The 15,681-nt window shown below is 45.6% G+C and overlaps 1 protein-coding gene across 7 annotated transcripts in view; it reads right to left on the bottom strand.

Annotated features, from left to right (window-relative positions):
- Positions 1 to 504: 504 nt before the first annotated feature.
- The window catches only part of PAK3 (p21 (RAC1) activated kinase 3), a 127,975-nt gene continuing 112,798 nt past the window's right edge, over positions 505 to 15,681 (bottom strand). For 5 of the 7 annotated variants that reach the window (XM_032702438.1, XM_032702434.1, XM_032702436.1 and 2 more), the window contains 6 exons: positions 13,902 to 14,014; positions 12,951 to 13,068; positions 12,501 to 12,600; positions 11,877 to 12,073; positions 10,403 to 10,540; positions 505 to 10,145 (listed from right to left, as the gene is read on the bottom strand). In XM_032702438.1, the coding sequence (XP_032558329.1) occupies positions 10,056 to 10,145; positions 10,403 to 10,540; positions 11,877 to 12,073; positions 12,501 to 12,600; positions 12,951 to 13,068; positions 13,902 to 14,014 (756 nt within the window). In that variant the 3' untranslated portion in view covers positions 505 to 10,055. Of the gene's footprint in view, positions 10,146 to 10,402; positions 10,541 to 11,867; positions 12,074 to 12,500; positions 12,601 to 12,950; positions 13,069 to 13,901; positions 14,015 to 15,681 lie in introns of those variants that run through there. The other 2 variants (XR_004359683.1, XM_032702439.1) reach the window with 2 other exon arrangements.

Here is a 15,681-nt window from a genome sequence, read left to right as displayed (position 1 = left end):
GCTTACACACTCCTTCCTTTATATGTAAAAAATACATACGTACACGCCCATATATAGATATACTAAAAATATATGGATGGATAGAGATTGCCCACACACCTCTAACTCTGGCATCAGTTACCTTCTGAGATGGTGGCCAGGTGACTTTTTCCCAGCTCTGTGTGAGTAGCTGTACAAGAGCTGAACTGAGCAGCATTTAGAAGCAGTTTAAAGATTTCTAGGCAGGAACTGTAGCTGATGACCATCTGTGTAACTCACCATATTCATCAGGAGGGGGTGCTGGTTCTTTATGGATATGGAACAATGGAGAGACAAGACTGGAAAAATCACAGCTCTCTGGATTTGTGCAACCTGGGGAGCAACAGAAATGCCGTCTGTCTGCTTTTGTGGACACAAAGTACAAGGAGCTCCAGTGACAGAGAGTGAAATGGGCTGGTGGCAGGTTAAGTCCTCTTTCAGGACATCATACAGTGGCACAGGACAAAGCTGCTGTCACAGAATCTATTGGTATTTATAACTTTTATTTGCAATACTTTAGGTCCAAGTTTCAAACTGCAATATTTTTACACTCAAGACACAGTCATGCACAATCCATATTTCAATTTCCTATTGCTTCAACCACAATTTAAAATAACTTAATATTGGAAACAAAACCCAAAATCTTTAAAAAAAGGATGCTGAGGTCAGTAAGATGGATCCATGCCATCAGCACATTTACAAAGTAAATAACTTAGTTCTCTTTTTAAAAAGATCGGTTACCTCTTAATCCAAAGTTACAGAAGATTTTTCACTACACATGTTTTTTGTTTTTATCTTTCATCTTTTTCTTTTTTCTGTTTTTTTCTTTTCGTTTTTCTTTTTCTTTTTTTTTAAACAGATAACACGTCCTAAAAAAGGAATGTACAGCAAAATGAGATACATTTCTGATAGACAATGAAAATGTAGGCTCCTCCTCTGTTTACTTTTGTCTGGATACCCTGAAGAAAAAAAATCTAGCAGACACCAGCATAAGTGTAACCTGGTTGCTTTGGACTAAACTGGAGTTTAGCACTGGTGACATCCTGATCCAGTCAAGAGTTGCAGAATTCTTCTGCAGATCTGCTCAAACCATCTGTCTGCAGGCACAGCACCTGCACTGCCGACACACCAGTGCACCAGAATCACTCCGTTATTCCCCCACTGAATTTGGGCTCTGCCCAAGGGGGGGGTGCTACGGTCTGTGCAGTCCTTTGCTACGAGTTCCCATCTGGAGAAGCTCCCCTTCTGCTGGCTTACCTGCCAAGGCAGACACCAGCAGCTCCTCGCACCTGAAGGGCTGAGGCTTTTCCCCTGTTGCTGTGCTACAGACTGATTTAGCAGCATTGCTGAACATGGAGATACACACAGTGACCGAGAGCAGTTGCCTTTCTACACCTTAAGCCCAAAGGTCAAAAATCTCAGCAGACACGGACAGAAGAGACTTGCAGGCTCCCTGTTTGCTGTGTTGATCCACATCTGACTGGCATCTGACCAGCTTTGCATGGTGAAGAATAAGAACAAGGGGCAGCTCCCTCCCACCCACGCAGCCAAGGCACTCCTCCGGCCCTGGAACTCAGGGCACTGTCAGCACCTGCTTCTTAAGTGACCGGTTCTGCTGTCACTGAAACCAACCAATTTCTTGCTGACTCCAGAGGGAGGAGCAGCAGTGCCTGGATCTGATCGCTAAGTCTAGGGCAGGGCTGGACAAACAACACACACAGCACGCACCAGCAAACTGAGCTGACTTTCAAAACAATCACTTGCCACTATTCCTTCACATTTACAATAGCATCACACCAGCCTGAGCCACCTGGCAGCCCTCAATGCCAGCATGGACTTCAGATGGCAGGCCCTGGGCTCCCGGAGTACACACCAGAGGTGATGACTCCCTCTCCAGACCAAGCTTACAGATGAAAAGGCTGCTGTGAACAGGCAGCTCAAAGGGCAGAGAAATGAGGGTCTCATCTTTATCTGTGCCAGTTACACAGTCTTAGGCAGCAGCCCCTGAGCACAGTGGGAACAGAGAGCACAGAAAGAGGGACAAAACCAGTCAAGCACAGAGACTGGAAAGACCTGGGACAGGTAACTCGCTGCTTCAATTCTCTCTTTAGAAAAGCTCCTGTTTCAAACCCCTAAAAGGCATGGAGGGGCAGACAGGGGGTGACATGCAAACAGTACTCATGTTTTCACTTCACACACTCACCTTCTCAGTGTTCTAGAAGAAACTGGCTTAACAGTATTCTTCTCTCAGTCATGTAGTTTAGCCTTAGCAGCTCAGGAGCTAAAGGAGCTGAAGCCTTGGGCCACAAGAGCTGACCAAGAGGAAACTTTTTGATCAAACTAATGCTGCTAACACAGACCTAGCTGAATCCAGCAGACAGAATCATGGAATTGCGGAATCCTTTAGGCTGGAAAAGACCTCTGAGCTCACTGTTAACCCAGCACTGCCAATCCCCCACTAAACCATGTCCCCAAGTGCCACATCTACGTCTTTTAAAGGGATGGTGACTCAACCACTGCCCTGGGCAGCCTGTCCCATACTTGACCACCCTTTCAGTAAAGGAATTTTTCCTAAGAGCCAATCTAAATCTCCCCTGGCACAACGTGAGGCCATTTCCTCTGTAATTAGGAGGTCAACCCTGACCTGGCTACAACCTCCTTTCATGTAGTTGTAGAGAGCAATGAGCCTCATTTTCTCCAAGTTAAACACCCCAGTTCCCTCAGCTGCTCCTCATCAGACCCTTCCCCAGCTCCATTGTCCCCTGGACACACTCAAGCACCTCAATGACTTTCTTCTTGTGAGGGGCCCAAAAATGAACACAGGGTACAGAACTGTACAGAGGATTTGAGGTGTGGCCTCACCAGTGCCCAGTACAGGGGGATGGTCACTGCCCTGGTCCTCCTGGCCCCACTATTGCTGGTACAGGCCAGGATGTCATTGGCCTTCCTGGCCACCTGGGCACATGCTGGCTCACGTTCAGCCGCTGTCAACCAGCACCCCCGGGTCCTTTTCATCCAGGTATGAATGGAATGAAGAAGATAAGGACCAAGGCAACAATTCCAAGACAATGAAGTAATGTCTGAAGGTGGCCAGCTCAGTGACAGTGAAAACCTGTAAGAAATCAAGTGACCACCAACCAGAATTAAGTGACTGGACTTGGGGATCAGGTGGTATGGGTATAATTGAGAGGGATGAATTGGGGTATGGGTCCCTCTCTGGAGGTACCAGCTCGACCTCTCACCTGAGAACTAATAACAGAGGAAGTGGAAGCCTTCACTCAAACCTTGCTTTTGTCATCAGGATACCAGGGTGAGAGCCTGTTACAGTAACTGGCATAAACCTGTAACATCAGAGTTGTGATTCAAAGGTGTGTACACATGTGCCTGACAGCTCTTCTGATCTGCATTCACAGCTGCCAGCTTGGGCCTTGTGCCCAACCACAGCCCTTTTGGCTTTGTACATAAGCTGGCCAAGGCAGATGTTGCTAGCAAGCCTCACAGAAACCCAGCGGGATCTCCAAGCAGCTGTGAATGTGGTGCCACCAAACAGAGCAGAAGGCACCTGACACAAAGGTGCTGAAGCTGATGCGTGGTCTGCTGAAAAACCACGCAGGGCAAAGCCACTGTGCTCACAGGCTATTAAATCAATTAGCAGTTGTCAGTATTTCCACCTTTAACTAATGATATTGCCCCCCCATTTCCTCAGTCAGGGTCAGATTCCAGCAAGTGCTTGCCTGGGGGAATTACTAAGCAGCAAGAACAAAGTTTACAGGCTTGTACACGGGGCAGTCCAAAGGGCACCCATGAAAAGCAAGTGGGCATCCATCCCTTCTTCTCTTTCCTATAAGACCTTTTTTCTTTTGAGATAGCTCTTGTCACCAAAGGTACATGCAACCACTGCTAGGCTCAGGCCAGTGATGGTTTGTAGGCACAATGCACACCTAGGATTATGGCAATTGGCTCTAAACTGCACCCAAAGAGAGATATATAAGCAACATTCTGCAAGCTTCAGCCAGAAAAATAAAATTACCCTGTAGGCTCAAGGACAGACACAAGCAAAGAGAAGTTTTAAAGATCCCTGAATTGTAAATCCCACTTAAAGAAACCTCGGATGGTTTCTGCTGAAAGACAAGAGATGTCCTTTGCCTGCTTCCTGAAAACTGGGGATAAAATTAAAGACATTTACCTGGTCAGGGAAGAGGAGAGGGGAAGAAAAAAAAAAAGATGAACACTTATATTTATAGGTCTTCATCAGCTTGCCCCATCAGCCATCATTACAGTTGCTGCACATCTGGGCATGAGTGCACAGTCCACCAGGAAGGTGTGTACACTGGGAAGGTGTGACACCACTGCCTTGATAATCTGTAGCAAGGCAAAGGTGGCACTAGTGTGCATGCCCTGGATGTCAAGCAAAGAAACACTGGCTCCTGCCTTTAATGGTAGATGTTACAGGGCTCTCTCTGGCCCTTCGCTCACTGGATTTGCTCAGGACTGGACTAAGGACTACTAAGTATTTACATGCTCAGTGTGAGGAATATTCGGTAGCCACACCAAGGACTATATATTGGAAATAACCACCATAGGGACAATAGAGTACGGTGACATTTCCTACAACTAGAGGACAGGAGACAGGTACTTACTCCCTTCTCGTGGTGACTGGAATGTGCTTCATTTTTGGTGGCAGGACATGGGGGAACACTGACCGAAAGACCTGCCAAAGTGCAGCCACTGGCCTCAGAGAAACTCAGCACAAACCCTTGAGTTCATTTGTGTGTAGTGGAATGGCCAACCAGTAGCCAAAGATGAAGAATAAACACACACATATTTACAAAAGCACTGGACACAAGAAGTGAGAATGCAACCCCAGCCCAAGTTTGGGATCCAACCCTGAGAGCACTGTAAGATCCACCCCCGTGCAGGTTCCCAGGAGTGCATGCAGGAGCTGTATGGAATTTTACATAGGTATGGTTATCTTTTTTTTTCTCTTTTTCTTAAATAAATAAACTTTTCTGTGCTTCTCAAACTTCCCTGACTTTACTGCTATCATGCTTCTGTCCCAAAACACATTAAAACCACAGTGCACTATCGGCTCATTTTCACACATCTTCACTGCAGGGATGGGAATCATAATCAAGCTCTTGGATAGGGTATTTTATAGTTTAATTTAAAAATTAAGACAATTAACCAATCCTTTAAAACCTTGGAATGGAAGTGTCTGAAACTTTTTTAGTTTTCATTTTGCAACAGAAACAGCCTATTTCTAATACTTCAGAAAAATATATATAACTGATTGCTTAATCTGAGGATAGCAGTCAGAAACCCCAAGATAGTTCCAGAAATGTAAGATATTTGTCTCTTTCCTTCCTGCAAGGTCATGCTATTGTCAATCCTAATATACTCTGTGAGCCTGTAAATCATGTACAATACTTGACCACATCAGGATTGGATTTTTATGGTTTTGTGTTGTTGGGTTTTTTTAATATATCTACGTCTCTTCTACATTTCCTATCCAAGTTGGGAGGATATAAACACAGCTGCAATTTCTCAGTACCTAGTGAGTGAAAATTTAATGCCAGAGACTGTCTCAAGCATGGAGCCACAGGGATACTGGAGGTGCATTTCCCTGCACGTCACACAGCTTCGGCTGGGCAAGTACAGTCCATGCTGAAAAAAGCCACTGGCAGAGATTATTTCTGCTGAATCTTGTCTGCCTCCCAGGAATTGGTTTTAGAAGAAAAATCTCTAGCTTTGCTGATGCAAAGAAAAATAAATATAGTATTTAATAAAATAAAAAGTTAAGGCCTCCTAGGACAGCGGTTGTCTTTTTAAAAAGTCAGTGCCAACAATGTTCTGTATGCTGGGGCATACACTGATTAGAAAAAAAAAACCCTACCATTTGATTTTCCTGTTTTTAAAATCTGTTATCTTCTAGGAAGTTATGGTTGTGGGGTCTTTTTGAAGCAGAGATGCTGAAATACTTACAGATAAAGAAAATAAATAAGAAATTCCCCCTCCAATCAAATAGTGTAGTTTGTCAACAGAAGTATTTAGACTGTATGTCCAGCAAACATGTGCCATTACGAAGTGCTTTCCTTTTAAAGGACGGCTGTCTGTTCCTTTGTGGGTAGGAAAAAATAAAAGCAATACTGGAAACAGAAACAGTCACTCATTTCTTCACTTCTTACAGGAATACACACGTTCCATTCTGATGAATTCTTTACACGTTGAGGGCAGCCCATCTCCAGCCTGAATTACTCTTTCACAAGGAAGTCTCTCCCACAGACACAGAACTTGAGCTGACAGAGAAAAATGGGACCTCACAAGAAGGAAACAAAGTCTTTTGAATAGAACAGAATCATTCAGGTTGGAAAAGACCACTGAGCTCATCGAGTCCAACTGTTAACTCAGCACTGCCATGCCCCCAACTACACCATGTTCCCAAGTGCCACATCTACACGTCTTTTAAAAACACCTACAGGGATGGTAACTCAGCTACTGCCCTGCACATCCTGTTCCTAGGCTTGACCACCCTTTCAGTGAAGAATTTTTTCCTATATCCAATCTAAACCTGCCCTGGTGCAACTTGTGGCCACTTCCTCTCATCCCATCACTTGTTATTTGGGAGAAGAGACCAATTCCCCCACGGCTCCAATCTTCTTCCAGGTAGTTGTACATTGCTGGCTCATGTTCAGCCACTAGAGACCAACACCGAAGTCCTTTTCCACTGGGCAGCTTTCCAGCCACTCTGCCCCAGCCTGGAGCTGCAGGGGGCTGTTGTGACCCAAGGGCAGGACCTGGCACTTGGCCTTGTTGCACGTTGTCCAATTGGCCTCAGCCCATGGATCCAGCCTGTCCAGATCCCTCTGCAGAGCCCTCCTACCCTCCAGCAGATCAACACTCCCACACAACATGGTGTCATCTGCAAAATGACTGAGGGTGCCCTTGATCCTCTCGTCCAGATGATCAATAAAGATACTAAACAGGACTGGCCCCGGTACTGAGCCCTGGGGAGCAGCACTGGTGACCAGCCCCAGCTGGATGTAACTCCATTCCCCACCACTCTCTGGGCCCGGCCATCTAGGCAGTTTTTTACCTAGGGAACAGTGCACCCATACAAGCCATGAGCAGCCAGTTTCTCCAGGAGAATGCTGTGGGAAATAGTGTCAAAGCCTTTCCCTCATCCACCAGGCGGGTCACACTGTCATAAGAGGAGATCAGGCTGGTCAGGCAGAACCCACCTTTCACAAACCCACATTGGCTGGGGCTGATCCCCTGGCTCTCCTGTATGTGCTGTGTGATGGCACTCAAGATGATCTGCTCCACGACCTTCCCTGGCACCAAGGTCAGGCTGACACACCTGTAGTTCCCTGGATCCTCCTTCTGGGCCTTGCAGATTGGTGTCACATTTGCTGATCTCCAGTCACTTGGCACCTTCCCCTTAGCCAGGACTGCTGGTAAATGATGGAAAATGGCTCAGTGAGCTCTTCCACCATGTCCTCAGTAGCCTTGGGTGGATCCCATCCAGCCCCAGAGCCTTGTGAGTGTTGAAGTGGTGTAGCAGGTCGCTGACCATTTCCCTTTGGATTATGGGGGCTGCATTCTGCTCCCCACTTCTGTCTTCCAGCTCAGAGGGCTGGGTGCCTGGAGAGCAACTGGTCCTACTATTAAAAACTGAAGCAAAGAAGGCTCACAGACACTCCTCCTCCTATTCACCCCCTCTGGCAGCTCTGGCCCTAAGATGAGGAGTTCCTCTCCCACAGCTGTGCTCACCATCTGCTGTGCCATGGTCTGTTTGTCTGCCATGGCCTGTTTGTCTGCCCTGGCCGCTCCCACTCCCCAGGGCTTTCTTTATGGGGTCAAAGCTTGGTTGCTTTTGGCCCACCCAGGTCCTGTCAGCCACTGTTGCACCAGCTGTGGGCTCCTGGAGGCTCCCTTGGCTTCCCCTGCGGTTCCCTCGGTTCAGGAAACTGGAGCTGCTCGCCTTGGCATCATATCTGGCCACCTGAAAAATTGTACCTGTTGTGCTCCCCAGGAAATCAGGAAAAGTTAATTCCTACTTAGCAGTGGTAACTCAGGGAGCATTGTCTCCATCTGCTGCTTCAGCCAAAGACACTGGGACGGACAGTGTGAGCGAGGATGGGTCAGTCTGCAGCAGTAAGGACACTTGCCACACAAAGGCTGCAACAAAACAGGAAGCCAAAGTCAAACAAGCTCATGGCCTGATTCAAGACCAGCCCAAGCACCCTTTGTTCCTGCTGGCCAGACGTGAAGGCAGTGAGTACCTTAAAGGCTACTGAGCCCTTTGCAGGACCAGGCTGGAACACGAAGATCTATAGCAGAAAGCTGTGTTACTGTGGGGTTTTTTTTGCTCACTGGGTGCGTGTTGCTTCAGTTGCTGTTTTAAAGGTCTTGCATGAGTCGTACTCCTAAAACACAGCAACAAATACGCCGTGCAAATGCTTTTGCTGAGTGAAGCCACATTGCGTCTTTCTTTCAGAAATTAATAAATAAAACACAAATTGCATACTGAAACTGTTCTGCTCCCTTCCAAATCCGCTGACTAGTCAAGCACGGTCCTCAGGCACATCCCCAGCTCCCTCCTGCTGGCAACTCAGAGCTGCACTGCGCAGTGCCTGCTGCACGCCGGACAGCAGAGAGCGGGCTGGCTTGGTGCCTCTGGATATTTCTGCAATCCACTCTGCACTTCACACGTTTGCTCTGGCTCAGTGCACAACTCCAGGTTCTAAGGCGCCTTCTTCCGGAGCTGGCGGCTGCACTGGCTCCTGCAGATCTGAACTGCGCAGGTTGTTCCTCGGGGCAGTCTTGGTTCCCACAGCAGAATTCCTGTGCCTAAAGGATGCTCACCTGTGTAGGAGCCTGCGGAGCAGCCCGGCTCCCTCCCCCTCTGCTGAGAGTGCTGCAGACATTCCCAACCTTTCCCAGGAGCTACAAGACAACCAGGAGAAGAGCAGGCATCCTCAGAAGAGACCGCTCCGCTCTGTTTTGCCCTTCTCTACTCCTGCAGAGACTCAAGATGGCAAATCCCACCAGGCTGCACATTTCACAGCATGGCCACGATTCACCTCGGGAGCAGCCCATACCCAGTTTGGCTCTGAGACGGGGTGATTAGTCCAGTCCCAGGAAGAGGCAAGCACCCAGGGCCGGGCTGCTGCCACTTGCTGCTACAATGCCTTCTTCCAGCCTGGCTCTGTGGATGCTGAGGCTGCCCTGTGCTCTGCCAGGGCTCTGCTGGAGCTCAGCACTGGGCAAGGCTGGGCCTGCTCTCACCTCACACTGCTGTGGCAGCTTTGCATCAGACGAGCCCTTTCTGAGCAACCAACTGATCTTTCTGCTTTTTCAGTTGAGTAAGACTCTCATCCAGGCAAAGAGATTGCAGTTAGTGATACAAATCCAACTGGCAAGAACCAAAACACTACACAGTCCCAGCTGAATGCCTGTATCTCCACAGGATGTTTTGTCTGCCCCACTCTTCATTCCTTTTTGGTTGGAAATGCAATTGCACTTTCTTCCTCATCTAGAAGTACCACGACTGGGCAAAAACTGGTGAGTGGGCCATATTCAAAAGGCAGTGCAGTCTGGAGTTGATGAATGAAGAATTGCCCTTCTCAATTCCAAACCATACCAAAAACCCCATAAACAGGACTTTACATCGTTAAGAAAGAACTGACAATTTAAAAGTGAATGTACAGCTTATTCACAGGGTGAGAAGGAAGGGAATCTTCCAACTGAATTTGCTTTACCTTGGAAATGATTGAGGCAGCAAAGCATTTTCTGTCATTACCTCTCTGTCCTTAGCCCCATTTCATCTTAAAAATAAATTAAGGAGCCAGAAAGCAGGAAGAAGACAAATGATAATTTTTTACTCCTTGAGGAACTGGGGTGGTCCTACCACCATGACTGTGACCGTTGGTTTGTTCATCCATCCATCTGTCCCGCAGCACGAGAGTTGAGGTTTTACAGAGTCTGTGTTCTCAGTCCTGCTCTGAGCTGGCAGGGCAGAAAGCCGACCTGAAGTGCTAGCGGCTGCTGTTCTTAATCGCTTCCTTCGCTGCAATGATCAGAGGAGTGAGGCTGGAGAGGGGCTTGGCTAATTTTAAAAATGGATGCTGCCCAAAGGAAAAAAAAAAAAAGAAAGAAACCATTAGTTTCCAAACTCAGTTCCTCACAGGCTCAAGGAGGATTCCTCTGGTTACCAGAAATACACAGAAATAGGACTGAGGGGAGTCAGACTAGACGACCGTTAAAGGTTCCTTCCAACCCAAACCTTTCTAGGCATTGGGAGCACCCGATGCCTTTGAGTTTATCTGACAAGAAAATCGATACCTCAGGCAGCTGTTTCACCTGCAGTCACTTCCCATCTTACCTGCAGAAGCTCCTTGGCAGACCCTCGCCTGTCCACATCCATCTCCAGGCAGCAGTTGAGAAAGTCTCGAAACACAGCAGAGAGTCGCTCAGGGTTCTGTAGCTCCGGTGTCCCGTTTGTGGCTATCAGATACAGCGCCTGGAACAAAAACAGGACACTCTTTCATTCATACCCAGAACTGCTCACAAAGACACAAATTTTTAAGCTGCAGTCTCCAGTGGCAGTTTCTTCCCTGGCAGAGGGCTGGAGATGATTTTTCTATACCAACGAAAAGAAAAATCCTGATGCAGTCACAGCTATTCCAACACCAAAATGATCTTGCCTTGACAGCTGATTTCATTGGCTGACCTAGTTAGTAGGAACTACATCAGCAAACACATATTTTGCTTCTCCAAGTATTGACACCAGCTTTACAAACTGTTTTTAAAGAGTCAGTGTGGTCTAAATATATTATTTCAAAAGATTATTACATCAAATACATCTCTGCAGTGCTCACTGGTCTCTAAAGTACAGCTTCCATAAAACAAAAGTAATCAAGTTTTCTTCTCTGTTCTTGATAAAAAATGGTTACCGGATGAAAAAAAAACCAAATCCATCATCTTACTGTTGCATAAAGAAGCAGAAACATTTGGAGCCTCACGTTCAACACAGAAACATTAAGTTGCATGCACAAATATATTATGATGAAAAGGCATAATTGGGTAGACAGGAGCCACCTGCAACTATGTCTTTCAGCAGTCTCTACAGTCCAGATCAGCTCCACTTATGCAGTAGAAGAAAAACTTTTAATGGTCTCATCAGAAAAAGGAGTAATTCCATCCCTATGGTAACCCTCTGCTAATTCTGATACTCAAGTAAATGCATTAATGATGTTCCCATCTCAGAAACTGCCAGGCAAGAAACAGGGGTTTTGGGCAGCTGGATTATTGAAAGCTCAGGCTCGATGACATGGAGAAAGTGGTTGGGCTATGAAAGAAATACGTTCATTACGTATTTCAAGAAATCCAACAACTACTGTGTGCCATCAGCTAAAAATCTTTGCTGTAAAAACCAGTCTTGCTTATAAGCTCTCCTGTTTGGAGGCAGCTGAGACTGCCTCCAAAGAGTTCCGTGCCTGCAGGTACAGCTGCAGTGCTTTTCATAACAGTTCTTCAACTGGAGAAACTTGCCACTGAAAAATTCTTGTCATTCAGAAATACAGCTCAAAGAAAGCTCAAAAAGTGCATGACAAATTTCAAGCACTGCTGAAGGCCAAAATGGCAAGTTTCTGCACTGGCACATGTCACTTCTCTTCTAAGGTTCTCCCAGTGATGCAATCAAAGCTGCAGCAGATGCTGATGTGCTCCAGGAACATTTTTAGAAGTAGGCCTTCACAGAACTAATTCAAGCTGATGTGAATGGGATTTTATCTCATGGAAGACAAAATATGGCACAGATTAGAAAGACAGTGATATCTGATAGTATTTCACCTTACCCTGAGAGGATTTTCATTAAGGTAGGGAGGTTCTCCTTCCACCATTTCTATTGCCATGATCCCAAGTGACCAGATGTCCACCTTGGGGCCGTATGCTTTTCTTGTTACAACTTCTGGTGCCATCCAGTAAGGAGTCCCCACCATTGTGCTCCGTTTACTCTGCTCGGGGGTGATCTGAGCACAGAAGCCAAAATCAGCTGAGGAGAAAAACAAATACTGTTGAAGCCAGTTTGAATCATGAAACCAAGCAAAAGAATTCCCCATTTTAAGTCTGAGAATGCAGTGCTGAATCAAGTGGAAAAGCGGCGTTTCCTCAGGGCTGTGGCCAGGGAAATACAGAACTGGTCATTTAAAGAAACCCTCAAATTTCATACAGTGGCTTTTATTCATTCACTTGAAGCTTTAGATTGTAACTCCCTCTGCTCTGGAAGGGACACACACAAACCAAAGCCACTCCTGACACCTTGTTCCTCTCTAGACCTCTCTGCACATTGCAGCTGTGCCCTTAGTTCGCAGCAGGGCTCTGTGCACGCCCGCAGACACCACTTTTGGGGTATTGCCAGTCACTCAAAAGCAGCCCCACACCACATCCCAGGAACACTGCACTTGACCAAGAACACCTACTCAATTTGACAGATCCATCCATCCCAAGAAGAATATTGTCACTTTTGATGTCCCTGTGAATCACTTGGTTGGAATGAAGGAAATCCAGGGCTTGCAGGCACTGGTGGAGAAAAAAAGAAATGTGAGGGTAAAAATTCACAATGTGATTTCATCACACAAAAAAAGGACATGGCTCTATGAGATTTCCTTTCCAGGGCAATGGTGAGTAATGGCAGAACACGGTGCTGTCAAGAGGAAGAGCTTGCTGCTTCAACACTCTTAAGAATCCTATCTTTCTGAGTGAAGGCAGATCAGCTTTTGGAAGAGACATGTCAATTGTTGCTACAGACAAATAGACAGAATGATGCTGCTGCAGTGGACGTGCCCTTTCTTCTCTGTATAATAACAGCAACACAGAAACAGGAGCAGCACCCTGTCTGTGCAAACCAAAGCACAAGGGGAACCCCTCACCTCCCGACAGACAGCAGCTATCTGTCCTTCATCCATACACGTCTCGGTGACAACGTCGGTCAGAGAGCCTCCAGCCAAGTACTCCATCACTACCCACAGCTCATCACCCACAAGGTAGCTGAAAGGAGAAAACAGCGGTGTGGAGATGAATGTGCATAGCTAACTTACCAAATAATCATAGCTCTACAGCTGATTTTTGTTTCCAGGTCACTTTTAAGTGAAGACAGAATAAAATGAATAAAGGACATTCCTTCTAGGTTCTACAGTACTTGGAATCTGTGCAGTCTAAATGGGAAAGGCACATCCATGAAAAAGAAGATGTCTTAGATGACAAGCAAGTGAAAAATGCAGTTTAGTAATGGTGAAAATAAATCTGGAATCAGCACATGCCACCAGCCAGTTCACCATCTTAACTCATAAATTCCACCATTAACTCTGGGAACAAGGCAATACAACTTTCAGACTCATCCATGAGAGGAAGGTGTACACCACTGAGGACAGAAGTTGATCAAGTGTTTGGAAACTTGCAAAAAAAAATACATCCAGAAACAGGAAAGAAAATTTAAAACCTGCCAAATTAGGTGTTTCTGGAAACAAGAATGTAGTCTTCCTGGCATCCACAGCAATGGAAAATTGTTGGGAAAAGCCCAAAGGAAATAATTTCAACATAAGACATAGAAAAAAACAAACCCCAGAACAACATGGAGGTAGGGAACTGACAGGCTGTCGTTTTAGTAAGATATGGCTGGTGCAGGTTTTTGAAAACAAGGCTTCAAACTACATATGCCAGAGAAGATTAATGCAGAGCAAATGCAAACTCCTGCCATCCACTGGAGATGTGCAGAGAAATAATAAAGAGCTCCATGTTCTGCTGGTGACCAAAAGAGTTTTTTGATCTTCAGCTTGCAGTGTGTAAACAAACATTCATGTGATAATACCAGAACTACTTACCTGTCTAAGTAGTTAACAATATTGGGATTCTTATTTTCCCTCATGACCAGGATTTCATTGATAATTAGTTCCTTTTTGGGCTGCTGTTGGAGATTCATTTGCTTTATGGCCACCTAAAATTACATTGAAAACCATTAACCTGAGTAGTCTGTTGCACAAGATCAGAATGAAAATGGAGTGAGTAATTATATGATTTTTGATTGTATCAGCAACTGCTGCTATTCTTGGTTGCTTAACAAAGCAAGCACAGACATACATTATGGATAAAATGCTATCCTAAAAAGATCATTAAGGTTCCACAACAAAAATACAATCCTAGCAATTCCCAACTTCTTGAATTTTGATTTTGCTCTTGTAAGGAACATTTGTTAACACACTTTACACTTGCAGTTACTGTCAAGGTTTAAAAAGAAATAATCCATGCTTTGGTATTTTATGGATACACCCAGGGTTAAAAGGAGGGCTTAGGGCTTTTAGACCACTTGGAACCCCCAGTCTAGGCACAGTTAGCAAGTACAGCACTGCGGGTGGATAAGAAACTACCAGTAAGATTCACATCTGAGTCTTTGCTGACAGCCAGAAATGAGAACTCAGGAATCTGAAGCTGGAGCCCCAAAGAGCAGTGGGATTCTCCAAGACACTACCTCGACTGCTTATTACTAACAGGATGACCATAATGAGCTGTCATTGACACCAGAGCAAAACACCACTCTATTCTTACCAGCTGCAGTATGACTAAACCACAAAATTGTGCCAAAAACATGACCTCTCCTTAATTATACTTTGAAGATCAAACACAGAAGAAATGGTAATCAGTATTACTGTCCAAACGTGGGATTAAGATAAATTGGGCCCAAATGATGGCAGTCACCATCAGCTTGTTGATGCAAGAGCTTTAGTAATTAAGACTGAGCCAGCGTGTCCTTCTCTGAAAGATACCACTGCCCTCCTTCTTTCTTGTAGTTAATATGGACAAAGTCTTTCTGAAATTAAGTGATGTATCACAGCTATTTATTCCTCACAGCAAGAGGGGAATCTGTGACCACTTTCATGTGACCTGTCTCATTATGACAGATCTTTCAACATTACAAGTTGTATTGTTAACCTATCTGTGGCCACACACACAGGCAGATTTTATGCTGTAGATATAGAGCTAAGTTGTACATCTGAACCAGCATTCTCTGTAAAAGCACAACTTCATGCACACTGGGGAACAGAGACACAGCAACTTCTAAACCAATACATTTACACTGGCAGTAAAACTTATCTACTTTTTATCAGAACAAAAGCTTGCTGGGATTTCTTAACAGATCTCTCTCCATTAAAAAAAAAAAACATTCAGGGGTTATGTAACATGGTACCAGGGTGGGACAATAGCATGGAGAGCACCGACCTGTTCTGAAGACAGAGTAAGTAAAAAGTAAATCTCTTACAACTGGCCTTAAAAACTATGGGTGAAGCATCCAGCCAAGCACAGAGAGCACCAAGGCCCTTACTGATCCCAGGAATTTGCAGGCACATTTTCAGGCATTTCTCAACACCTCAGTTCCAGTGTTGCTGGAAAGTGTATGGCCATAGTAAGTGTTCAGTTACTGAGGCACAGAACCACATTGCCCTTAAAGAGCTTCCACTGAAAAGCTGAAGACAGCAGATGATGGATTTTGCCAGCTGACACCAGCACATGCTTCAGAGGAACAGCTTTTGCAGGAAAGATGTACTGGCCACCCAAAGCTCCACCCACAGCTCAGACCAGAGGGAAGAGTACTCAACAGCTGCAAAA

The sequence above is a fragment of the Chiroxiphia lanceolata genome, chromosome 14 (genome assembly GCF_009829145.1).
Source record: "Chiroxiphia lanceolata isolate bChiLan1 chromosome 14, bChiLan1.pri, whole genome shotgun sequence".
Lineage (NCBI taxonomy): Eukaryota > Metazoa > Chordata > Aves > Passeriformes > Pipridae > Chiroxiphia > Chiroxiphia lanceolata.
This window is presented reverse-complemented; position numbering and strand designations above follow the sequence as displayed.